General features: G+C 66.9%; 3 protein-coding genes across 4 annotated transcripts; 1 reads left to right on the forward strand and 2 right to left on the reverse strand.

The window, feature by feature from the left end:
• Positions 1 to 632: 632 nt before the first annotated feature.
• Positions 633 to 9,722, forward strand: JAK3 (Janus kinase 3). 2 transcript variants are annotated; one of them, XM_056337286.1, is made up of 24 exons: positions 633 to 785; positions 1,187 to 1,399; positions 1,489 to 1,612; positions 1,715 to 1,826; positions 2,446 to 2,591; positions 2,858 to 3,140; positions 3,219 to 3,341; positions 3,425 to 3,582; positions 3,799 to 3,910; positions 4,159 to 4,345; positions 4,888 to 5,009; positions 5,102 to 5,233; positions 5,319 to 5,403; positions 5,504 to 5,637; positions 6,168 to 6,306; positions 6,392 to 6,543; positions 7,461 to 7,611; positions 7,681 to 7,820; positions 8,044 to 8,233; positions 8,345 to 8,469; positions 8,627 to 8,799; positions 8,877 to 8,994; positions 9,108 to 9,218; positions 9,302 to 9,722. In XM_056337286.1, the coding sequence occupies exons 2-24, from the start codon at positions 1,195 to 1,197 to the stop codon at positions 9,416 to 9,418; spliced, it is 3,339 nt and encodes a 1,112-aa protein (XP_056193261.1). In that variant the 5' UTR covers positions 633 to 785; positions 1,187 to 1,194; the 3' UTR covers positions 9,419 to 9,722. The 2 variants fall into 2 exon arrangements, with proteins under 2 accessions (XP_056193261.1, XP_056193262.1); XM_056337287.1 differs by having other exon boundaries at positions 3,219 to 3,272.
• A 619-nt stretch (positions 9,723 to 10,341) lies between these two features.
• On the reverse strand, positions 10,342 to 12,764 carry B3GNT3 (UDP-GlcNAc:betaGal beta-1,3-N-acetylglucosaminyltransferase 3). The gene has a single exon (XM_056337383.1). It carries the CDS (start codon positions 11,917 to 11,919, stop codon positions 10,684 to 10,686), a length of 1,236 nt encoding a protein of 411 aa, XP_056193358.1. The 5' UTR covers positions 11,920 to 12,764; the 3' UTR covers positions 10,342 to 10,683.
• Positions 12,765 to 12,898: 134 nt separating this feature from the next.
• Positions 12,899 to 23,293, reverse strand: FCHO1 (FCH and mu domain containing endocytic adaptor 1). Its single transcript, XM_056337291.1, is given in 29 exon segments — positions 12,899 to 13,210; positions 13,827 to 13,991; positions 14,071 to 14,135; positions 14,320 to 14,519; positions 14,632 to 14,764; positions 15,751 to 15,906; positions 16,003 to 16,114; positions 16,192 to 16,297; positions 16,395 to 16,513; positions 16,734 to 17,348; positions 17,448 to 17,539; positions 17,650 to 17,753; positions 17,755 to 17,852; positions 17,947 to 17,971; positions 18,052 to 18,230; positions 18,323 to 18,377; positions 18,467 to 18,488; positions 18,570 to 18,642; positions 18,737 to 18,781; positions 18,928 to 19,024; positions 19,131 to 19,229; positions 19,851 to 19,955; positions 20,039 to 20,191; positions 20,270 to 20,411; positions 20,504 to 20,578; positions 20,664 to 20,755; positions 21,363 to 21,448; positions 22,062 to 22,118; positions 23,270 to 23,293. Coding segments are annotated over 27 exon segments (3,177 nt in total). The 5' UTR covers positions 21,390 to 21,448; positions 22,062 to 22,118; positions 23,270 to 23,293; the 3' UTR covers positions 12,899 to 13,187.
• Positions 23,294 to 24,335: the final 1,042 nt, after the last annotated feature.

The following is a 24,335-nucleotide window of genomic DNA, read 5'->3' on the forward strand; positions in this document are numbered from 1 at the left end:
GATGAGGGGGGAACAGTACCCCCTTCCCAGCCTCTGCCCCGGCTGCGCCCCTTTGCTGGGCTGGTTGGAGTGGCAGAAAGGGAAAAAACACTGAGTGGCGGCTACCGAGCCCTGCCACATCCGCTGGTGGGTGCGTGCGATGCTGCATGTCCCCAGCCCCCAGCACATGCCCAGACCCATGGCGATCCCAAGGGCACGGTGGCACCGGTGGCACCCCAGGGCTGGGCTGGCCAGGGCAGGACTGGGGCGAAGGGGCTGAGCTCATCCTACCAGGGCTGTGAGTGGGGCAGGGAGGGTCCCTGCAATGTGATGCAGGGGTCAGGGGTCTGTGGGCAGCATCCAGCCCCTCGCCATGCGTGGTGGGGTGGGACGGAATGGGGACCGGGATGCCCTGGCAGAGCATCGCCCATCCCTGCGGTACCCACAGCACCAGGAGGAAGCAGGACCAGCCAGGTGCCTGGGTTCGTCAGGGTGCTCAGCACCAAGTGGGGTGCCCAGGGCTTCCTGCCCCTTCACCCCACCCCGGCTGGTCCCTGCCCCCTGCGGTGGCTCCTTTCTGCCCCCCAGCCTGTACCTCCTCCCTTGGCAGGAAGCCACCCGCCGAGGAGGCTGCGGGCAGGAAGGAAGTCACCGAGGGGACTTTTTGACTCTCTCCTTCGCTCGCAGCCTCCGAGCAGCCGCCTACGCAGCCCAGGAACCCCGACACGGTGGCAGAGCTGTGCCCAGGACCTGCTCCCCAGGGCCAGAGCACACGGGTGCCAGCGAGGCCATCAGCACGGCAGCAGGTACCACACTGGCACAGGGGGCTTCGCGAGGTCTGGCCAGCCTAGCCGGGCACCAGGATGGAGCCGAGTCCTCCCTGCCCATGCCTGGGAGCGATGCAGGGCATAGGCGCGCAGCCCTGGGCCAGCTGGCGAGGAGGAGAGGCTGTGGGACAGCCTGGGGAGGGTGGGTTTATCCACGTGTCTGGAGAAACAGCTGTGTGCCTCAGTCTCCCCTTCATCCTTCCCAGGACAGGCTGACCACAGTCCTGGAGATGCTGCAGGCTTGGCTGCGGGGTTTTACCTGGGGAAGGGTGCTAAGGGGAAGGGCATGTGGGGGGCAAGATCCTGCCCCACATGGTGGGGGGCACGGTACTGCTACTGGGGGGACCATGGTGCCGACTGAGCCCCCCCTGTCCTTGCAGTGCCTGCCATGGCCCCGCTGGGCGAGGACACCCCGCTGATCGGGGAGCGCTCCTGCAGCTTCTCCTCCACCGAGACTGGCACCCTTCAGGTGTACCTGTACCACTGGGCACCCCCCCTGCACAGCCCCCCCGGCACCACCACCGGCATCCTCACCTTCACCTTCGGCGAGTACACGGCCGAGGAGCTCTGTGTCCGCGCTGCCAAAGCCTGTGGTGAGCATCACCCCCCAGCGCCGGTGGGCTGGGGGCAGTGGCCGTGCCTGTCCTTGGTGGGGGGCCCCAGCACCCATCTCTGTCCCCAGGCGTGCTGCCCGTCTGCCACCCACTCTTTGCCCTCGCCACCGAGGACCTCAGCTGCTGGTTCCCCCCCAACCACCTCTTCACCGTGGATGACTCCTGCAGCCAGGTGGTGGTATACAGGATCAGGTACAGCCCAGGGATGTGGCTCCCTGGGGAGTCTCTGATGGCTGGTAGGGGTTGTGCGCTAAGGGGGATGTGGTGCTGAGCCCTCTCCGTTCTCCCCATCAGGTTCCTCTTCCCCAACTGGTGCGGGCTGGGACAGTCCCACCGCTTCCAACTGCTGAACGACCGGGCCAGCCCCGTCCTGGACTACCCTGTCATCGATTACCTGTTTGCCCAGGTGAGCCCTGCCAGGCTGGCGTCTCTGTCCCCAACACTGTGACTGCAGGTGGGGTCCTGTGTGGTTTCTCAGGTGTCTGGTACATGTTAACCTCAGCACAGCCATGCCCTTCACCGCCCTGGGCCATGCCAACCTTCTCCTCCTCCAGCACCCATCAGTCCCTGGCTATGGGTCCTCCTACCCAACTCAGCCAGAGCTGCTCATGGACATCCCACACTAGGCATGGGGCACCCCAGGTTGCTGAGGAGGGGGTCACTGTGTCCCTTGGAGTGGTGCATGCCCCAGGGATGGAGCTGGCTCCACTGGCCCCTGGGCAGCAGCAGGGAACCAGAGCCTGGGGCAGGATGTGACTCAGGGGGGCACAGGGCTGGGGCTGGAGTCACCTCAGCACCCTATAGGCAGTCCAGCATGATAGGGGGGCAAGCAGGAGCCACTGTGGAAGCTTCTGTTAGCTGGGGGGGTGAATGATACCTGCCATAGCCTTGTGCCCAAACTGGAGGTCTTGGGGTACATCAGGCGCCTTGGTTGTAGCATCCTCAGGCGGGAGATGCACCCAGTGCGGGGAGTGGGGGGCTGGCACGGGGACCCCCCCCCAACTCAGCCCCTGCACCCTCCCTAGTCCCGCAGCGATTTCATCGGGGGCCGCGTGGAAGTGGCGCTGAGCCTGCCCAGGCAGGAGGAGTGCCTGAGTTTGGCTGTGCTGGACATGCTGCGCATGGCCAAAGAGAAGCGGCAGAGCCCTGACGAGGTCTTCAGCCATATCAGGTGAGCTGGGGGCTTGGTGGGGGACAGCCCGGCATCCCTGGGGACAGCCCGGCACCCACTGGGACAGCCCGGCATCCCTGGGAACATCCTGGCATAACTGGGGGCAGCCCAGCATCCCTTGGGGCAGCCCAGCACCCACTGGGACAGTCCAGCATCCCTGGGGGCAGCCCAGCACCCATGGGGGCAGCCCAGCATCCCTGGGGATAGCCCAGCACCCACTGGGACAGCCCGATACCCACCCTACTTTGCTTCCCCATCGCCGGCAGCTACAAGTCCTGCATCCCTGAGTCGCTGCGGTGCCAGATCCAGCAGCACAGCTTCCTCACCCGCAAGCGCATCCGCCACCGCTTCCACAAATCCCTGCGGAAGATCAGCGGCTGCCAGACGGACAGGCGCTACCTGAAGCTCAAGTACCTGCTGGACCTGGAGCGGCTGCAGCGGCACTGGGCAGAGGAAAGTTTCTGTGTCCGCTTGCCTGGCTCTGCCACGGCCATCACCATCCACGTGGCCGGCGAGAATGGCATCTCCTGGAGCTGTGGTGGCTCTGAGGTGAGGGTGGGTGGCTCTGCTGGGGGGTCCCATGGTGGGGGAGGTGGTGGCCAACCCCCCCGGTCGTGTCCCCCACAGAGTCGCCAGCACTTCTGCGACTTCCCCGACATCGCTGACATCAGCATCAAGCAGGTGAGCCGGGAGGGCAGCCCCGTGGAGAACCGCGTGGTCACCCTCACCAAGACGGACAACCGGGTGCTGGTGAGCCGGGGGTGTGGGGGGGGAGCCCTGGAGTGGTGGGGGGCTTCGGCTGGCACAGGGCTGACCCCCCTGCCTGACCCCAGGAGGTGGAGTTCCCCACGCTGCGGGAAGCCCGCTCCTTTGTGGCTCTTATTGATGGCTACTACCGCCTGACGGCAGATGCCCACCACTACTTCTGCAAGGAGGTGGCCCCCCCCCGGCTCCTGGAGGACATGGAGAACCAATGCCACGGGCCCATCAGGTGGGTGCCAGGACCCTCCCTCTCACCAACCCCAACCTGCAGTTGACCAGGGAAGAACTCACTTGGGCAGGAGCCACCAGTCCCCATTGCGACACTGGGGCCACCCCAGTGCCTACCAGTTGTGGGGACACCATGGTGGAGGGGTGAGCAGTGGGGGTCCCCAGGGTCCCCCCGAGGGGTCCCACGCTGGTGATGCCCCAGCCTTGCTGTTCGCAGCTATGAGTTTGTGGTGAACAAGCTGAAGGTGGCAGGGAGCCGGCCAGGGCTGTACCTGCTGCGCCGCAGCCCGCAGGACTTCGACAGCTACCTGCTGACCGTCTGCGCTGAGGTGAGGTGGCACTGGCACTGGCACTGGGTGCTGGCACCGCGTGGGCTCCTGTGCTGGGTGCTGCGCGTGTCACCGGGAGGGGAACACAGGGCTGAGACTCGGTGCTGGCTCGCTGGGACGGTGCCACCAGCGATGGCCCATTGAGATGGACACAGATCCAGGGCCACAGCAGGCATCCACAGGGCAGGAGGGGTTTGGGGGGCTCCCAGGGGGACCCCGCATCGCTGAGCCCAGCTCTTGCCCTGCAGACCCGCTCCGGCCAGGACTACAAGCGCTGCCTGATCCGCAGGGACGAGGACGGGAATTTCTGGCTCTCAGGGGTGACCCGGCCATTCTGCAGCCTGCGGGAGCTGCTGGGCACCTATGGGCGCTGCGGGCTGCAGGCAGAGGGTGCCCGCATGCGCCTGGCTGCCTGCTGCTCACCCCTGCCCAAAGGTGACAGCGCCGCTGGGGGGGGACGACAGGGCAGGGCTGCGCACGCCCCGGTGCTGTGACATCAGGGAGCAGGCTGTGTGACATCACAGGGTGGCTTGTGTGATGTCACAGGGCGGCTTGTGTGAGGTCACAGGGCAGGCTGTGTCACAGAGCAGGCTGCGTGACATCGCAGAGCAGGTTGTGTGACATCACAGAGCAGGCTGTGTGACATCACAGCATGGCTTGTGTGAGGTCACAGGGCAGGCTGCATCACCACAGAGCAAACTGTGTGATGTCACAGAGCAGACTATCATAGAGTGGGCTGTGTGACATCACAGAGCAGCTTGTGTGAGGTCACAGGGCAGGGTACATCATCAGAGTGGGCCATGTGACATCACAGAGCTGCCTATATGGTACCATAGCGCGGGCTGTGCATGTCAGAGGATGAGCTTTGTGACATCATGGAGCCGGCTGTGACATCATGGCGTGGGCCGTGTGAGGACACAGCCTGGGCACAGCCTGCCCCGGCCACCCCTCACAGCTGCCCCCCTCCCCTCCCCCAGAGAAGTCCAACCTGCTGATCGTGCGGAGTGGCTGCCCCCAGCCCCCCGGCTCCCCCGCTGCCCCCCGCCACAGCCTCAACCAGATGATGTTCCACAAGATCGACCCCCAGCGCCTCACACGGGTACGGGGCTGGGGGGGGGGGGGGGGCAGGACACTTGTAGGCGGCGGCACATGGCCAGGGACCCCCCCAGCAGCGTCCCCCTCCTGTGGCAGGGCGAGAACCTGGGCCAGGGCTCCTTCACCCAGATCTACAAGGGCATCAAGCGGGACCAGGAGGAGGACGGGTACTACCAGACCAACGTGGTGCTCAAGGTCATGGACAGTAGCCACCACAACTGCTCTGAGGTGAGGCGGCAGCAGCTCCCAGCCTGACAGTGGGGGATGGTGTCCCCCCGCAGCCCCCCCTGAGCCAGCCTCTCCTCGCTCCCAGTCCTTCCTGGAGGCAGCCAGCATCATGAGCCAGCTCTCCCACAAGCACCTGGTCCTGCTGCACGGTGTCAGCCTCGGGAAGGACAGTGAGTGCCTGTCCCCTTCACCAGGCGCCGTGGTGCCGCGGCCGCACCCCGCTGGGAGGGTGAGTGCCAGAGCCACCTGTGCCACCCACCCCCCTCGCAGGCATCATGGTGCAGGAGTACGTCAGGTACGGGCCCCTGGACCTCTACCTGAAGAAGAAGCATGGCGAGGGCAAGGTGACAACGAGCTGGAAGCTGCAGGTGGCCAAGCAGCTGGCGTACGCCCTCAACTACCTGGTGAGCCAGCTGCTGGCACGGTGCCAAGCGGTGGTGTCCCGTGGTCCGTGTGTCCTGCAGCTCCTGCATGTCAGCATCCCCCGGATCCCATGCATCCATGTCCTGCAGCTGCAATGCATCCGTGTCCTGTGGCTCCTGTCTGCATCCTTCAGCACCTGTGCATCCGTGTCCTGTGGCCCCCACGCATCCACATCCCATGGCCCCCACGCATCCACATCCCACAGCGCCCATGCATCCATGTCCCACAGCCCCCACCCACCCATGGCCTACGGCCCCCCCCACATCCACATCCTGTGGCCCCCACGCATCCACATCCCATGTCCCCCACCCATCCATGTCCCACGGCCCCCATGCATCCATGTCCCACAGCCCCCACCCACCCATGGCCCACTGCCCCCCCACATCCACATCCCACGGCTCCCACACATCCCTGTTGACTCACCCCGGCTGGCACCAGCTCAGCCCTGTGCATGGGGCTGCCCCACAGGCTGGGGCAACATTGATGGTCCTCGCCCCTCGCCCCTCCCCAGGAGGATAAGAAGATCACGCACGGCAATGTCTCTGCCAAGAAGGTGCTGCTGACCCGGGAGGGGGATGTGGCCAGCGGCAGCCCCCCCTTCATCAAGCTCAATGACCCCGGAGTCAGCATCACCGTCCTGGCCAAGGACAGTAAGTGCCGGGGCTGACCTGACACGTTGGGGGGTGGCAGGGCCTCCCCGGTGGGTGCTGAGCAGGGCCGCCCCCCTCCCCCCAGTGCTGGTGGAGCGCATCCCCTGGGTGGCCCCCGAGTGCCTTAGTGACCCCAAGAGCCTGGCGCTGCCGGCTGACAAGTGGAGCTTCGGGGCGACCCTCTGGGAGATCTTCAGTGGTGGCAACATGCCTGTGAGCCTGCTGGAGCCCCAGAAGGTGAGGCTGCCCCATCCCGCTGCATCCCAGTCCTGACTCTTCTGCCCCATCCCATTGCATCCCAGTCCTGACCCTCCTGCCTCATCCCACTGCATCCTAGCCCTGTCTCTTCTGCCCTATCCCGCTGCATCCTGACCCTCCTGCCCCATCCTGCTGCATCCCAGTCCTGTCCCTCCTGCCCCATCCCACTGCATCCTGACCCTCCTGCCCCATCCCACTGCATCACAGTCCTGTTCCTCCCACCCCATCCTGCTGCATTCTGACCCTCCTGCCTCATCCCATTGCATCCCAGTCCTGACCCTCCTGCCCCATCCCACTGCATCCTGACCCTCCTGCCCCATCCCACTGCATCCCAGTCCTCAGCATCCTGACCCTCCTGCCCCATCCCACTGCATCACAGTCCTGTTCCTCCCACCCCATCCCACTGCATCCTGACCCTCCTGCCCCATCCCACTGCATCACAGTCCTCAGCATCCTGACCCTCCTGCCCCATCCCGACTCTCCTGCCCCATCCCACTGCACATGGGTTCTCCTTACTTATCCACTGCCCAGAGAAGACAACGTGCCACCTGTCCCAGCCCAGGATTTCTGTGGTGGCCCAGGTCACACTGGAGAAGGGGCATGGCTGGGGGGACATGGGCACCCAGGGCACCCATAGCACCTAGAGCTGCGGTCTCACAGGGCTCCGGAGCCCCCCAGACCCAGTGTCCAGTGGAGGTGGCTGCAGGGTCTGGCACTGCAGGGACCAGCTATAACCAGCCCCCAGCCTCATGTCCCACAGCCTTTGGGGGATGCTCACGGTGAGGGGTTTGCACAGCCTGGTGAGAAGTGGGTGGGCTGTTCAGGGTCTGCATGGGGGGGGGGTCACAGGGCCAGGCACCCACAGCCAGCCTGAGCACCCTCTCCCACCCTCGCAGAAGCTGGATTTCTACCAGAGCTGCCTCCAGCTCCCTGCACCAAAGTGGACGGAGCTGGCCACACTCATCGCCCAGTGCATGGACTACCAGCCCTGCCGGCGGCCCTGCTTCCGCGCCCTCATCCGGGACCTCAACAGCCTCATCACCTCCGGTGAGCCCTGGGGTGGTGGGGGGCTGGGCTCCAGATCCCCGCGGTGCCCTCACCACCCACCTGCCCCAGATTATGAGCTGCTCTCAGACGTGTCACCCATGACCGTAACACCCCGGGACAGCTTCTGGGGGTACGAGCCCCTCACCATGTGCCAGGACCCCACGCACTTCGAGGAGCGGCACCTCAAGTACATCTCGTTGCTGGGCAAGGTGAGGAGGGTGGGGGGAAGAGGGGACCCCATCCCCCAAGATTTAGTGCACAAGTTTCTTGCACACACACCCCCCTGCATTTGGGGCATGAAACATCCCCTGCTCGCTTAGTTTGTGCCCTGTGCGTGGGGTCTGGGGGACACACCAGGTGCTGGGAACATGGTGGGGGTCTCTGGGGCCCCCCAAGGCACCCCAGCATTCCCACCCGGCTCTCCCCGGCCAGGGCAACTTTGGGAGTGTGGAGCTGTGCCGCTACGACCCGCTGGGTGACAGCACGGGCGAGCTCGTGGCGGTGAAGAAGCTGCAGCAGGATTCGGCCAAGGAGCTGCTGGATTTCGAGAGGGAGATCCAGATCCTGCACTCCCTGCAGCACGACTTCATCGTCCAGTACCGGGGGGTGTGCTACAGCCGGGGTGAGCACAGCGTGGGGCAGGGGGTGGGCAGGGTTCCCCGCAGCGATGCTGCCTGCACCCAGCCCCGGCTCTGCCCGCATCCCGGCTGGCGGGTGATGGATGTGTGTGCAGGGTGGCGAGGGCTGCGGCTGGTGATGGAGTACCTGCCCAACGGCTGCTTGCGGGACTACCTGCAGAAGAACCAGCCCCGCCTGGAGCACAGGACCCTGCTCCTCTACGCCTGGCAGATCTGCAAGGTGGGACCCCAGGGGCTGGCAGCAAAGGGGGTCTTGCTCCCCCACAGCCGGGTCGGAGCAATGCCACGGCTCATCCAGGGGATCACAGCCCAGCTGGGATGAGCGCCCGGGGATGCTGCTGGGTCCTGGTCCCAGCAAGCGGCTGTGTCCCACGCAGGGCATGGAGTACCTGGGGGCACAGCGCTGCGTGCACCGGGACCTGGCCAGCAGGAACATCCTGGTGGAGAGCGAGACCCACGTCAAGATCGGGGACTTCGGGCTGGCCAAGCTGCTGCCACAGGACAAGGACTATTACGTAGTGCGAGAGCCTGGCCAGAGCCCCGTGTTCTGGTGAGGGTGGCACCGGCTGGGGGACATGGGGCTGCCAGCGCGGCTGGATGCGGTGCTCAGCATCCTCCCACTGGCAGGTACGCGCCTGAGTCCCTGACAGACAACGTCTTCTCCCGAGCATCCGATATCTGGAGCTTCGGGGTCCTCCTCTATGAGCTCTTCACCTATGGCAACAAGAGCAAGAGCCCCTCGGAGGTAAGACCCCCCTGGGACAGGGGTCCCGCTGCCCCCACCCTGGGCCCACTACCTTTGGTAGGAGCCCCCTGGGTGTGGCCGCAGTGGCTGGGTGCTGATGGCCATCCCTGTAGGAGTTTCTCCGCATGATGGGCGCCGAGAAGACGGCACAGATCATCTGCCACTTGCTGGAGCTCCTGAAGGACAACCAGCGTCTCCCAGCGCCAGCCGGCTGCCCAGTGGAGGTGAGGCGGCGGTCCCAGGGTCCGGTAGGGGTGCTGGGGGGCCACCAACACACTCCTGTGGTGGCCCCATCCCTTGTCCCCAGGTCTACACGCTGATGCTGAGCTGCTGGGCCTTCACCCCTGGTGCCAGACCCACCTTTGGGGACCTGGCCCCCAAGATTGAGGCGCTGAAGGATGGCCGGAGCAAAGCCCGTGGGTAGCCCCCCCCGGCCACCCCCCAACTGGGACCCCAGCCACCCCCCAGCACCAGGTGGTGACAGACTGACACATGGCCGCAGCGACGCTCCCACGTGCTTTAAGGGCTGCGGGGCCAGAGAGGGGATGCAGTGTGGGGGGACACAGCCCCCCTTGCACCCCCGCCATGCAATGCTGCCCTGTCTCCCCCTCCTCCGCAGCCGGCAGGACCCCCATGTGATGCTGCTTGTCTTTGACCCCCCTTCTGCCTGTCGCTGCCCCCGCCACGGCAGGATTTGGCCATTTTCTAGTAAAGTTTGGTGAATTTGCCGGCTGGGGTGAGGCAAGAGGGGATGCACAGGGGGAGGGGACATGCAGGGAGAGGGGACACGGGGCGGGGGGGGCCGCACCGCACATCCCAGTGCAGGGATCCCAGGCTCTGCACTCCCCGTGGGCTTTCCCAGGGGGTGGCTCCAGTGGGTGCCCTGGCCCGAGGGTGCGGATGTCCTCATGTGCCCATAGAGCCATTGCACTGGCTCTGCCACGGTGGCATCCATGGCACAGCACCGCATGGTACCCGTGGCTCAGCACCCCGAGGCTTGGGCAGGTGGCAGCTGTGACCATGACACCATCCTGCCAGGCTTTGCTGTTAAATCCCCCTCCCATGGCCCCGGGCCCGGCGCCGTCTGCTCCCAGGGCCAAGCATCCCACCGGGGCCAGGGCCACCATCACTGAAGGTCATCACCAGCCACACAGGCTGGGGACAGCCAGGGATTTTGGGGACTCTGCAAAGGGACACACACACACACACACCCCCAGGGCAGGGCCCTCACTGGGGGTAAATGCCCACCCCAGGGGGGTCAGGGGTTCCCCTTGCTCCCACCCTGAGCCCACGGTCTCTCCCCCCCCCAAGCCACCCCTGTCACCCAGGAAGGCTCCAGACACCCTGTCCTCATTAACAACATGGGTTCATTTATTTTCCCTCCAATGCCTCAGGGCTCCACTGGCCGTGGGAGGGCAGATTTGGGGTAAAACCAGGCAGAAATGGGCCAGGATGGGCACATGGTGGCACTCAGCAGTCCCCATGGTGGGAGCTACCACAGATGCTGTTCTGCATGCCCAGTGAGACCATGGTGGATGTGAGGGGTGGCCCCAGGGACTGTAAGGACCCTCCCTCACAGTATGGAGGCACCGAGCAGCAGCTCCCAGGGATGTGGGAAAAACCACAGCCCACGCGGCCCTTGGGTTGCACCGGCATTTTCCCCCAAGCTGTCGGTCCTCCTCGGCCCCCCTAGAAGATGCTCACCCTCCTGCCACAGAGCAGCTGGGGCTCGTGGATGGCCTGCCACATCACCGCCACCTCATAGGGCACGAAGCGGTGCACCAGCATCAGCTCCCGGTAGTAGCAGGGATCGAAGGAGTCTTCGTTGGCTTGCACCCCCACACCCATGGTCCGGATGCCAGCGTGGGAAGCAGGCAGCAGCCCTGCCTTCTCCAAACACATGCCCAGGTAGACGTCATCGATGGGGAAGAGCCTGATGTCCTGTGATTCCCGGGAGATGACGCGGGCAGTGAAGCCGGACATGAGCATCCCACTGCCGCCACAGTAGGGTGGGTACCGCCTGGAAGCCAGGAGCTGCATGGGCACAAAGTACTTGCTGCGCTGGAGCCGGACGGGGCTGTTGTTAACAAAGAGCTGCCCCACCATGAGGTGTTGCTCCTGGGCACCCTGGGTGGCCATTGCGAAGCGAACAACGTTGTCAGTGTTGACGAAGACGTCATCATCCCCATTGAAGATGAAGCGGACACCGGGGCAGTGCTCCACCAGCCAGGTGTGGAAAAGCACCTGCTTCAGCGTCAGGTTGAAGAAGGTGTCCCTGAAGTCCCACTGCAGCACGTCCCTGTGCTCCCGCTGCTCCAGCCGCAGCAGCTGGTTGAGCTTCTTGGCATCCCGGGCACGCGGGGCTACCCCCACCAGGAAGACTCGGCGGATGAAGGCTCCTTCAAAGGTCCTCTCCTGCCCCCAGGTCTTACGGATCACCTCCCGCCGCTCGTAGTTCACCGGTGAGGACTTAATGGCCAAGAGGAGGAAGATGCTGGAGGACCCCTGGGGCCCCCCGCACTTGCCGGGGATGCTGAGCAGTACTGGGAAGGACCGGCAGTGCTGGTACCGCATGAAGTCCTGCACATGGCCGGGCAGCTTGGTGAAGCCGGAGATGTTGTGCACTGAGGTGTTGGCCATGCATGGGGCAGGAGAGGGCAGAACCCGGAGCGGGGGGAGGCTGGGGGTCACCTGGGGGCTAGGGGGGGTGCTGTGCTGAGGGGCCATGCTGGACCACAGCTGGTCATTGTAGCAGAGCAGGTAGCAGAGGCCCAGGAGCCCCACGGTGACCAGACCCCACAGCTCCAGCCTGTGGCACCACAGGGACATGCTCTGCAAGAGATGGGGAGTGGGTTTGGCACCACTCGACGCCGCAAACCCGCGGGCATCCAAAACAGAGAGATGCCCCATGCCAGGGCACAGCATCTTTCCCTGTGGAGCTGGACCACAGAGCTCCAGGTATGCAGAGGGGAACGGGGAGATGCCCCCCACCGTGCTGCACGGTCACACTGTGCCACCGGCAGCCAGCGAGGTGTTTGCTGCCATGCAGGGAGCGCCCGGGCTGGGCAGGGCACCCTTGGGTGCAGCACAGGGTCTGACACCTCCGGCCGCGCCAGGAAACGTGTGGCAGAACCAAGGAGAGCAACAAAATGCTGGTGCTGGGATGGGGTCATTCTCCTTTGGGAGACCAAGCACAGCCCCAAAACCTGGGGATGACCAGCAAGGGTGTGCAGCCTCCAAGGACCTGCAGCCCCCCGGGACCCGCTGGCACGGGGCAGGGACCCAAGGAGTTTGCACTGGCTCATGGCATAGGGGGGAGGTGGTGGGGTGGTCCCTGCTGCAAGGAGCCCACCTGGGTTTGCTGCCAGCAGCCCTCACCCTCAGAGACAAAGTACCAGGACAGGGGTCCCCCGGGCAGCACGTGGGGACCCCAGCAAGAGCTCATCTGCCGCTCGTCCACCGGCACCACGCAGAGCCCAGCCAGCCGGGGACGGATCCGGCACCAGCTCGGACCCTGCTTCACTGCAAAGAGCCATGAGCCCCCACAGAGAGCCCCCCAGACCCCCCTGGTACCTTGTTGCAGAGCCAGCTCGGTGCCATCCTTACACTGTGCCTCTCCTGGAGCTGGGAGTGCGGTGGCCCCAGCGGCACAGGTACCTCTGCAGGGATCTTCCCCCTGCCCGCCCGTCCGTGCGCCCACCCACCTGCCGCAGGGGGGACAGTGGCACCCACGGGCGCAAGGAAAGGGCTTGGCCAAGCACTGCTGGCTCCCTGCCTCAGTTTCCCCCAGCCTCGCAGCACCGCGGTCCCCGGGGAGCCGTGGCACATGAGCCAAGCCCCGTTTCCAAGGAGCCTGGAGGCCCTGGGGATGGGCGTCATGGCAGGAGGCAGGCGGGAGCCGGCGGAGGGGTTATTAGAAAATAAAGTGTTTAATAAAAGAGCAGTTCCTGCTCCCTTCACAGCACAGGGGAGGGTGGAGGGGACCGACCGCCGGGCAGCAGGAGACGACGCAGTGACAGCCACGGAGCGGGGGGCTGGAGGGAGAGGAGGACGAGGAGGAGGAGGAAGAGGAGGAGGAGGAGAGCAGCTCCCACCCAGCGGTACCCCCTCCCCAACTGGCCTCCATCCAGTGTTTCAAATTCACACAACCAAGGGGAAGCCCGGGGGGCTCAGAGGGTCCAGTGTGAGGTGGCTCAGGACCCTGCCAGGTAGATCCCTGTGGAGGAAAGGCAGTGAGGAGGGACTGAGAGGATGGGGGGCATGTGGCCAGCATGAGGACAGTCATCACCGAGGGGCCAGGGCTTGATCGGCCCCAAACTGGGCTACCAGCACCCTCCCTGGGCTGGGCATCGCCCAGTGAGGGAGGAACAGAGCTTGGGGTGCTATGGAGGGGACCCCATGCACCCCAGGGCCACAGGAAGCAGGGAGGGGACCCTGTGCACTTGGGGAAGGGACCCCATGCACCCCCCCCAGGGAGCAGGGAGAGGACTCCCATGCACGCTGGGCAAGGGAACCTGTGCACACCAAAGAGCAGGGGAGGGATCCTTCCCACCTTGGAAAGGGGAGCTCATGCACCCCAGGGCCATGGGGAGCAGGGAGGGGACCCCCATGCACCCCAAGGAGCACAGAAGGGATCCTGTCCACCTTGGGAACGGGAATTCACACACCCCAGGGAAGAGACCCCATGTACCCTGAAGAGCAGGGACCCTCTGCGCCCCCCTAAGGACAGGACCCCTGTGCACCCTGGGGCCACTGGGGATGGGGAGATGACCCCACATCCCCCAGGGCAGTGGGGAAGGGAGCCCACACCACCGAGCCCCCCCCAGCTGTACCTGTGGCAAACCTCTTCTTGACCAGTGACATGCGGTACCCAGCGCTTGCCAGCTCCACCTCGACGCCTGACAGCGTGCTGCCCTCGCTGCTGAACTGAGCCGCCACGGGGCTGGGCTTACTGGGCCCACAGAGGGGCTCCCAGCTGGCCGAGAGCTGGCCACACCCTGGGGGGAGTACAGCAGAGGGGTTGGGGGGGGCGTGGGGGCTGAGCCTGCCCTCCAAGCAGGGCGAGCGCAGCCTCACCTCCCTGCCCCGGTGCACCCGGGATGTCCAGCAGCCTCCAGAGCAGCCTCTTCTCCTCCAGGTTCCTGCCGGGACATGGGCATGTACCCAAGCCCCCAGACCCAAACCACCCCCCAGCTCCAACCCATCCTCCCTGTTCCCACCTCCCCACCCCATCAGCACCCCCATTTCCCAGCTCAGCATCCCCCTCTCCCACCCTGGGGGCGTGGGGGGGGTGGTACCCCTGGTCCTGCATCCCCCCTCCCTTACCAGCTGGCCGCCGGCTGCAGTCGCAGGTTGGCCACGGGCTCGTCCACGGGCAGCAGGACGTGGACGTTGGCAAGCGGCACCGGCAGGGCCAGGGCGCCGGCATTGTAGCCGTACTCAACGTTGACCCGCGTCGCACCCGGCGAGCAGTCCCAGCGCACACACAGCCGCAGCGGTGCTGAGCCGGGACCCAGCCGCGAGAACTTGGGGGGGGTGGGGGTCACGGAGGGTCTGGGGGGGCACCGAGACCCTTCCATCCCCAGGAGCTGGGTGGGGGTCCCAGGGGTCCCAGCTCTCCCCCCTCACGGGGCTCACCTGGTATTTGAGCAGAGCCACGTTGTAGTAGGATGCGGCCGGACTCTGCTCCGCTTGCTTCTGCAGGTGCCCGGTCAGTGCCGCCATGTTCAGCCAGAAGTCCTTGGTGCTGGGGTCGCTCTGGGACGGGTCGCTGGGGGATGGGGTCAGAGCAGCGATGGGGCCTGGGCACCCTGGGAGACCCCAGGCACCCCGTGACCCAGCTCCCCAACACTGCACCTACTGGCTCCCAAGGATGCCCAGGCATTCCCAGGAAACCAGGCACCCCATGTACCCCAATATAGCACTCCCCATCGCTGCATCTACCAGCTCCCAAGGATGCCCAGGCCCACTGGGAACACCACGTACCCTGGTACCCAGCTCCCCATTACAGCATCTACCAGCTCCCAAGGATGCCCAGGCCCACTGGGAACACCACGTACCCTGGTACCCAGCTCCCCATTACAGCATCTACCAGCTCCCAAGGATGCCCAGGCCCACTGGGAACACCACGTACCCTGGTACCCAGCTCCCCATTACAGCATCTACCAACTCCCAAGGATGCCCAGGCCCACTGGGAACACCACGTACCCTGGTACCCAGCTCCCCATTACAGCATCTACCAACTCCCAAGGATGCCCAGGCATCCCCAGGAAAGCAGGTACCCCAATATAGCACTCCCCATTGCTGCATCTACCAGCTCCTGAGGATGCCCAGGCATCTCCAGGAAACCAGGCACCTCATGTACCCCAATATAGCACTCCCCATCGCTGCATCTACCAGCTCCCAAGGATGCCCAGGCTCACCGGGAACCCCATGTACCCCAATGTACCGCTCCCCATCACTGCATCTACCAGCTCCCGAGGAGGCCCAGGCCTCCTAGAAACCCCAGAAACCCCAGTATCCAGCTCCCCATTGCAGCATCTACCAGCTCCTGAGGATGTCCAGGCATCCCAGGAAACCAGGCACCACATGAACCCCAACATACAGCTCACCACCACTGCATCCACCACCTCCCAGGATGCCTGTGCCCCCCCCAACAACCCCTGTACCCCATTACCAGCTCCCAACCACTGCATCCCCAGCTGCCAGCCTGCTCAGGCATCCCCACGGGGCCACGGGGCCACTGTGTCCCCACACCTGTAGAGCAGCTCGGCATTGGGCAGGAACTGCTCAATGGCACCGGCGTTGAGCAGGCGAAAGCTGAGCACCGGGGGGGCCATGCTGCCGCTGAAGACACGGACGATGCCAGCGGGGAAGGACATGGTGAGCTCCCCTGTCACCTTCACCAGGCAGCTGCTGGAGACACGTCAAGGGGTCAGCAGATGCCCCAGGTGGGATGCAGCAGCTGAGGGGGGGGCCTGACACCCCCCAACCCCGGGACCCCCATACCTGTCGGCGTCGCGCCCCTTGAAGTATGCGTGGACGTACTCGGTGAAGGCAGTGGCCACTGGGAGCGCATCCTGCGAGCCCAGCACCACGGGGCTGGGACCCCGCGACAGCCCTGGGGAGGCAGATGGGGTCAGAGCCTGGATGGGACTCCCCACCCTATGACCCCCCCCTCAACCCCCCAGGACCCACCAAGCGCCGGCTGGGAGACAGCGAAGAAGCCCCGCTCGCCCAGGCTGGCAGGTGCCGAGTGCGAGGGGCCGCAGCTCCAGGAGGGCGAGGGGCTGAGCGAGCGCGACTGCAAGGCAAGACGGTGTCAGCCGGGGGGGTCTGGGTTTGGCCCCCACTATGGGGGTCCCACAGCCCAGCCCTGCTCCCCCCCACCAGCCACGCACCAGGTCGGTGTTGCTGCCCACGGCCGGGCCGCCCGCTGGCCTCTTTGTGCGGGAGCGGCGAGGGGGGGCCACAAGTGGGACCTCCCGGGGTGCTGCGCTGGGCCAGGGAGGGAGAGCATCTGGGGCGGGGGGCACAAACAGGAGGTGAGGAGAGAAACCCACCATGGGCAGGGCACCCCCAGTGGCACTCCAGCAGGGTCTCACCAGTGCCGTGACTTTGGCAGGTCTCAGCTGAGCCAGGGCTGGGTGAGACCCTGCACCCAGCTGAGGGGGGGGGCAGAGTGAAGCGTAACTGGGGGGGGGGGAGGGGGGTCCAGCTCCTGCCCCCCTGCCACTCACTCGGCTCAGGTGGTGGGGGAGCTGCCGGCGTGCCACCCTCGTTCAGCCTGGTCCCCGACCCTTGGCAGGTCCATGGAGAGGGGCTGGAGGACTCCCCCCCGCTGGGGGGGGCGGGGGAGGAGGAGGAAGAGGAGGCCGAGTTGGAGGAAGGACAGGGCAGGGGGGCCTGGTCCCCACCGGGGCTGCGGGGTCTGACCCATGGTGGGGGCTCCCCAAAAGGGTCAGGTGAGGGGGCTTCTCGGTGCGCTGGGCCACTGGGGCAGCAGCTGCGCCCCCGGGGCACCGACCCCCCGTTCTCCCAGAGCCCCTCGGCCCCGGGGCTGCTGAAGATGGCGAAGCTGGGGGGCTCGGGGAGGCGGCCGGCGGGGCTGCGGGGCCGTGGCACCCACGCACTGGGGTCCCGGGTGGCGGGTGGCGGTGGCAGGGGGTCTGGTAGGCCACCCTGCTTGGGGAGGGGGCTCTGCGGCGTTCCCGGCTGCGGGGTCCAGGGTCTGGAGTCCGGGGAGGGTCCGGGCGCGGGGTGCAAGGGCGAGTCCAGCCCCGAGTCCTCCACGTTCTCCGGGGAGGAGGAGGAGAAGGGGGAGGAGGAGGAGGTGAGGACATAGGTGCGGGGGGCTGCGGGAGACCCCCGTGTCAGAGCACTGCGATGGGGGAGCCATGGCACCCCAGGCACCGGGGTCCCCCAGTGCGTTCCCCGCTCCCCCAAATCCTCACCCGGGAAATCCTCTGCTTCAAAAGCCGACTCCAGTGGGGGCCCAAAGAGCGCAGCGGGGGGCACCGCGTCCAGAGGGGCTTTCCCAGGGCCGCTGCACCGGGGACAGAGCTCAGTGCCCACCCGGGACCCCCCTGGGGAGGGGACTCAGGGACGGCAGCATGGGGTGCAGCACCCCACAGCAACCCACTCCCTGCCCCATACCTGTTCACCTGTGCTGCCGGGCACCCCCTCCCTGCGCTGTCACCTGTGGGGAGAGGCGACACGCTGGTGGGTGCAGTGGCTCTGCCCCCCACACCCCCAGGATGCCCCCGCATCCCCAGGACCCCCCAGCACAGTCTCACCCGCTGCCAGTGATCCTTCGGGGTCTGCATCGCTCGGGGCCGGGGTCAGAGATGCCACATGCCCTGTGGAGGGACAGGGACAGGCGGCGTTAGGGGACATGGAGCCAGCGGGACCCCCAAAACTGCAGCTGTGCCGAGCCCCCACGGTGGCACTTACGGGACGACTGTCGCTTGACGGTGCCCTGAAAGAGAATGGGGACAGAGGGTCAGCTGGCCCTGGCACGGTCCCTGGAGACCCTGCAGCCCCCCCACCAAGGCTCACCCCAAGGCTGGGGGGCAGGATGAGGTTCCCCACGGTGGCCTTGAGCTGCTCCATGGTGGCCTCGGCACTGCTGGCCGCCTCCCGGGGCTGCACCGGCTTGATGTGGACGTAAAACTTGCGAGGCTCATCCTCGTCGTAGTCGGAGTCGCTGGAGGAGCAGACATGGTTCTCCGCCTCGGCTGACCCCCGTCAAGGCAACATCTCGTGCTCAGGGACCCCCCCAGAGCCCCCCAAACCCCACCCCCGCACACGCACTCCAGCCCAAGGATACTGTGGGCGAAGTCCGGGCGCACGGTGAACCCGTCCTCGTCCACCTCCGGGCAGCCCTGCGGGGAGATGCTCACAGAGGCGCTTGCTTCCCAGTTCTCCCAGTGTCAAAAAAAACAACCCCGGGGGCTGGCACTGGGACACTCACCACCTCGGCATCCAGGGATTCCCTGGGGAATGACAAGGGCAGCGTTAGATTCCAAAGAGAGGAAGGGATGCGGGATGCAGGGGCACAGAGAGGGGGATCTTACACAGCATCACGATCCCTCTCCTTACGGCTCAACCCAGGGATACGGAAAGCTTTACTACGGCTCCTCTTGGGTCCTGGGAAGCGGGGCAGGGGGGCACAAAGTGGTGAGCAGCTCCCCCCACACCTCAAAATCCCCGGTGTGGGGCTGCTGGATGCAGACGTACTTGCCTTCCTGCGCTGGGGCCAGCCGGTACTCGTCAAAATCCAATGCTCCTGCCACCAAGAGTGGGATCAGCCATCAGTGTCACAGCTCCATCCTCACACGAGGGTGATGCTCCCCCTCCTCGCACGTGCGAGGAGGGGGAGCATCACCCTCGTGCAAATGGGATAGCCCACCGGGATGCTGCCCACAGCCTCACCTGGCCGCTCTCGCCCCGTGCCCTTGCTCTCAGCAAACCTCCGCAGCAGCATCTCGGTGCCGATGTTCTCCACGTTTTGCTTGAATTCTTCATGCACCTGGGGAAAAAAAAAAAAAGATGGGGGGTTGGCATGATGCTGAGAGTAAAGGAGGGGGGACAGCTCGGGGCTGTCTCCATCATTGTTCACTCCCCTGGGGACACACCTGCCCGATCTGGACGTGGGTGTCCTCCACAGAGTGCGAGTAGGAGCCGATGAGACCTTTCATGTGGCGTAGGTGGGCTTCCTCCACCTCCTGGAAGCGCTGGGGGGGGAGGGGGGGCGGGGCACAGAGGGGGTTATCCAGGGTGTCGTGTCCCCAGGGGTCAGCGTGTGGATAAGGGAGCGGGACTCAGGAAGGGTGGCGTGTCCCCAGGGGTTGGCATGCCCAGGCAGTGGGGGCTCAACCAGGGTGGCATGTCCCCAAAGGCCAACACTCCCAGGGAAGGGTATCCCCAGGAGCTGGCATCGCCCAGGAGAGGGGGGCTCAGCACGGCTGGCATGTCCCCAGGTGCTGGCATCAAAACAGAGTGAGGCTCAGCCAGGCTGGCATGTCCCCAGGTACTGGCATCACCAGGGAATGGTGCTCAGCCCAGGTGGCATGTCCCTGGAGGTGGGCATCACCATGGGACAGGGCTCAGCCACGGTGGCACGTCCCCAGGGAACAGGGCTCACTCAGGGTGGCACATCCCTAAGGGTCAGCATCCCTGAGAAATGGGGCTCACCCAGGGTGGCCTGTCCCCAGGGAACGGGCTGACCCGTGCCACCACTGCACTGCACGGCCAGCACTGGCAGCCTAAGCAGTGCCTGTGCGAGCCCTGCTCCAGCTGCTGCTCCTGCCCACCCTGCTCCAGCTGCTGCTCCTGCCCACCCTGCTCCTGCCCACCATGGCCGAATCCAGCATCCTCTGCTCGAAGTCAGCCCGCGCCGCGTTGTACTTCTCCACCGCCCGCCGCAGCACCTCGCCCGCCTTCTTGGACTTGAGCTCTGCCTGCGGGACCGAGCGGGGGTCATGAGCCACCGGAGGGGACAGGGCCCACCGAGGCAGGGGGACAGGGCCCAGCCGGGTCTCACCTTATCGATCTCCTTCTGGCTGGTGCCCTCCTTGCGGAGCCGCTCGTACTCCTGGCACTTGCTGTGGTAGCTCTCCTTGGACTTGGGCAGCAGCTGGGCCACCCCGTGCAGCAGCTGGACAGCCTCCAGCGTCCCCGACACCTCCTCCTTGGACTGGGGGGGACACACACACAGAGGGGGTGGGCAGGGGGCCACAGGGTGCAGTGGGAGGGGATGCGGGGGACACGGTACCTTCTTGTGCACCCGGCCTTGCTCCTCGCCGTAGCGCGAGATCTCCTTGATGAGGTCGTGCAGCTTCTTCATCAGCTCCAGGTGGCACAGGGCCAGCTTGTCTGAGGAGATGCGGAAAACCTCCCAGAGCGGCGCGAAGGTCCTGGCCGGGGGGTCAGGGGGGGTCGGGACACGGTGAGCAGGGTGTCATGTCTGTCACCCCCCCATCTCAGGGTGCCCCGGAGCCCCGCTCACCCCAGCTGGGTGCCGTTGGTGGCCATCTTAGACAGCTTGACCATGGCCTTGGCGTAGTTCTCCTCAATGGCAGCCCTAGGGACAGCGGGGAGGGGGCACGGGGGATGGAGCCCAGCGATGCTGGGGACCCCCCCCTCGCGCCCCCCCCCCCCCTCGGTACCTCTCACGGACGAAGTCAGCCAGCTCCTTGGTGGAGATCTGCCCGTGCTTCATGTTGTGGTAGAGCACGTCAAAGCCGTGGTTCTTCTCGCCCTGGCAGGGGACCACCCTCAGCCCCCTAAACCCCACCCTGGGGGGCGTGCAGGGGGGTGCACAGAGGCCCCCACACCACCTCCACCAGGGGCATCCCACCAGGGGGTACCCCAGACCCCTGGGTTTCCGGGGTGAGCAGAGCAGGAAGCCATGGGTGCAATTTTGGGTGCTGCCCGTGACCCCCCGCCCCCCCCCCCGGCACACAGGGATGCCTCCCCCCACCTCCCCAGCAGCATTGACTGGGGGCTGGGGGGTGTCAGGGTGCCGGTCAGCCCACATGGGGAAACTGAGGCAGAGGGAAGGGGAAGGTGCAGGCAGCTGCCAGACCCGGCAGAGACCAAGCAGGAAGCAGGGGCCACGCTTCACCCCCACGTGGTGCTGCCAACTTCCCCCCCGCGGCACTGGGGGGGGGGGCACCATGGCCGGGGGACCCATCACCTGCACCCCCAGCTCCCCCCATCCCTCAGCAATTAATGCACAGCGTTAATGTGAAATTACCAGTGGCAACAAGTCTCCCCCCCCCCACTCACTGCAGGATCGGGGCGCCCCCCCCGGCAGTGAGCCGTGGAGGGTCGGGGGCACCCATGGGTGGGGGGTCCAGGCTTACCCAGAAGTGCTCGGTGAAGTAGGACATCTTGGAGGGGGGGGGAGGGGGACAGCGGTGTGGGGACCCGCAGCTCAGCTCCCAGCACCCTGGGGACACACCTGGCCCTTAGTGAGGGGGGGGCCTGGGGGGGGACCCCCACACACACCATGCCTGCACCTCCCGGTGTTTATCGGTTTTACTGGCAAAGCACAGCCCCGTGGCTATGGAAACCACTGCCCCGCCCAGACCCACCGCAGCCCCCTCCCCAAGGTGTGCAGCACCCGGGGGGGGCCGGGGGGGGCCACCGAGGCAGCGCCTGGGCCCGACACCAGATACGCAGCTAAATAATAAATGAGCGGCTGCTCTGTGCTGGCGGCTGCTGCTCCGGTGCCCCGCCATGCTGGTGGCCCCCAGCCCCCCAAACACCACCCCCCCCCCCCAGTCAGCCCCCTCCCTGCTGGGGGGAAGAGCCTCTGCCCCCACAAATGGTGATCCAGCTGCCTGCCCCCCCCCCCCCCCCCCCCCCAAACTCCAAATGCACCGGCAGCTGTACTGGGGGGTCACCCACCGGAGCAGCCCCCCAGCATTCAGCAGGGGGGACCCCCAGGCTGTGCCCCCCCCCCCCCCGGGTGTTCCCCCCCCCCAGCTCCCCATCACAAAAACAGGAAACCAAAATATCGTGCGTGGCTGGGAGTTGGCGGGGAGGGGGGGGGCACTCACCCTGGGCTGCTGGGGGGCTTGTGGGCCACCCCCGATCATCCTCGGTGCACTGGGGGTCTGGGGGGAGAGAGAGGGAGGTTAGGGCGCACCGCAGCCCCCGCTCCTGCCCACCCGCCCCCCCCCCAGCCCCTTTGCACAGGCTGAGCCACCTGTGTCACGAGTGGGGCAGGCTCAGAGCAGCCCCCCCCCCAGCTTCCCCGTCAGGACTGGGGGGGGAACGGGGCTGGGGGGGACACGGTGGGGGCTCAGGGCAGACCCCCACCCGCCGCTGGTCATGGGCGGCCGTGGACTTGCTGCCCCCTCCCCGCCGGTCAAAGTCCCCGGAGGTGACAGCGGCCACCGAGTCCCCAAGCGGGACAAGGCGGAGGGGGCACGGGAGGGGGTGAGGGGGGCGCATCCCACCGGGCTGTGGCAGGGACGACCCCCCCCACCCCAGGACCACCCCCAGCGCGCCCCCCCGCCGGCCAGCCCCAGCCACCCGCAGCGGTGACCTTCATCGGCCTGGGGTGTGGGTGACAAGGGGGGGGGGCCCCGAGGGGTGCGGGGGGGGGGGGGGGGGGTGGAGGGGGGCGGCGCAGCCAGTCTGGCTCAACGAATGGCTGCACCTGCCCGGGCCGGGGACTCCTCGGGGCGGGGGGGGTCTGTGCATCTCACCCCCACCGGGCAGCGGGGCCTTTGGAGGGAGAAGTGCCGGGGGGTGGGTGGGTGTTGGGGTGTGCAGATGCTGCGCCACCCCCCCCCCCAAAAAAAAAAAAAAAAGAAAAAAATGGAAAAAAAGGAGGGAAAGCACCGAGCCCTGCACCTGCAGCGGGGGGGGGTCGCGGGGGGGCTGCCCGCAGCACCGGTGGTTTAGGGGGGGAAGAGGCTACACCCGTGCACGGCGCGGAGGGAGGTTTATTGGGGGGGGGGGGGGGGGGCGCGAAGCACCGGGGGCTGCCCCGGGCGCCGCGGTGGGCTGCACTGCAGCGGGGAGCCACGCACACCGCGGGGGTCTGACCGGGGGCGCGGGGCTGCCCCGGGAAGGGGCTGCTACAGCGGGGGGGCTGCAGCCACGCACCGCACGGGAGTGGCACGGCGGGGCCGGGGTCTGCACGGGAGGGGGCGGGGGTGTCTCCCGCTCCGGTACGCGGGGCCCCGGGGGTCAGTCGCTGCTCCCCGCCCGCGGGCGGGGCCGGGCGGCTTCGGGAGCCCCGCGGGGCCGCACTCACCTGCGGGGCCGCCGCCGCCGCCGCCGCCCCCGCCCCGCTCCGCTCCGCCGCCGCCCCGCGCCCGCTCCGGGCCGCGCGCTCCGGGCCGGGACCGCGCCGGGGGCGAGGGAGGCGCTGGCCACGCCCCCTCCCGCCGCGCCGCTTCGCCATTGGTCCCCACGCCCGGCAGCGGTTACCGCAGCCAGCGGCCGCCGCCTCTCATTGGTAGAGCCGCCGCCGCGCCGCGCGCGGGGAGGGGGCTCATTTGCATTTTTAAAGCGGCCGCCGCCACCCTTCGGGTGGTGTTGCGGGCGGGGGGGCTCGCAGCCACCTGTACCGTACCCTGCCCCTGGGGCTCCCACCATCCCCGGGCTGCCACCTCGGGCGCTGCCAACCGTGCCACCGCCCGCACCCCACCATGAACCCCCCCACCGACCCCGAGGGCTGCAACCACCCCCCCGCGGTCCCGGGCCGCCCCCCCCCCCTTTCCCGGTGCAGCGCCCCCCGCCGGTGCCACCCGGTGCCTCGCACCCCGCTGAGCTCATGCCCTGGCTCCGGCTGACACCGGGGCGGCAGCGGCACAGCTGTGGGCAGCGGATGCCATCCAGCGGGTGGGGACCGAGGGGGCTTTGGCCCCCCAGGAATCAACCACAAACATCCCCCAGACTTGGGGACCCGGCCCCGGGTGCCACAGCCGCGAGTGCTGGTGGCAGGGCTGGGACAGCCAGCCAGGCTGGCGCGTCACGCGGTGGCATTGGTTACGTTCCCTTTTGTCCCATCGACGCCTGCCTGGCCTCGGGATGGTGCGGCTGTGCCAGGCCACCCGGTGCCACCAAACCACCCAGCGAGGACACGGGGCTGGGGCTGGAGGGGACAGTGGCCAGCCAGCCTCCCCTGGCAGCATGCAGGGCTCTGGCCAGGATCCCAGGATCTGGCCTTTCCTGGTGCTCACCAGCACCCCGGTGACCCCGTGGCACCCTCGGGCATGTCGGTGGGTGCCAAGGGGCAGCAATGGCAGAGGAGCCCCCCCCAGCAGAGTTGCCACCCCCCTCCCCCGCTGCCATCCACCCCTGGCTCACACAGCTCG

This window comes from Falco biarmicus, chromosome 4 (assembly GCF_023638135.1).
Source record: "Falco biarmicus isolate bFalBia1 chromosome 4, bFalBia1.pri, whole genome shotgun sequence".
In the NCBI taxonomy this organism is placed as follows: domain Eukaryota; kingdom Metazoa; phylum Chordata; class Aves; order Falconiformes; family Falconidae; genus Falco; species Falco biarmicus.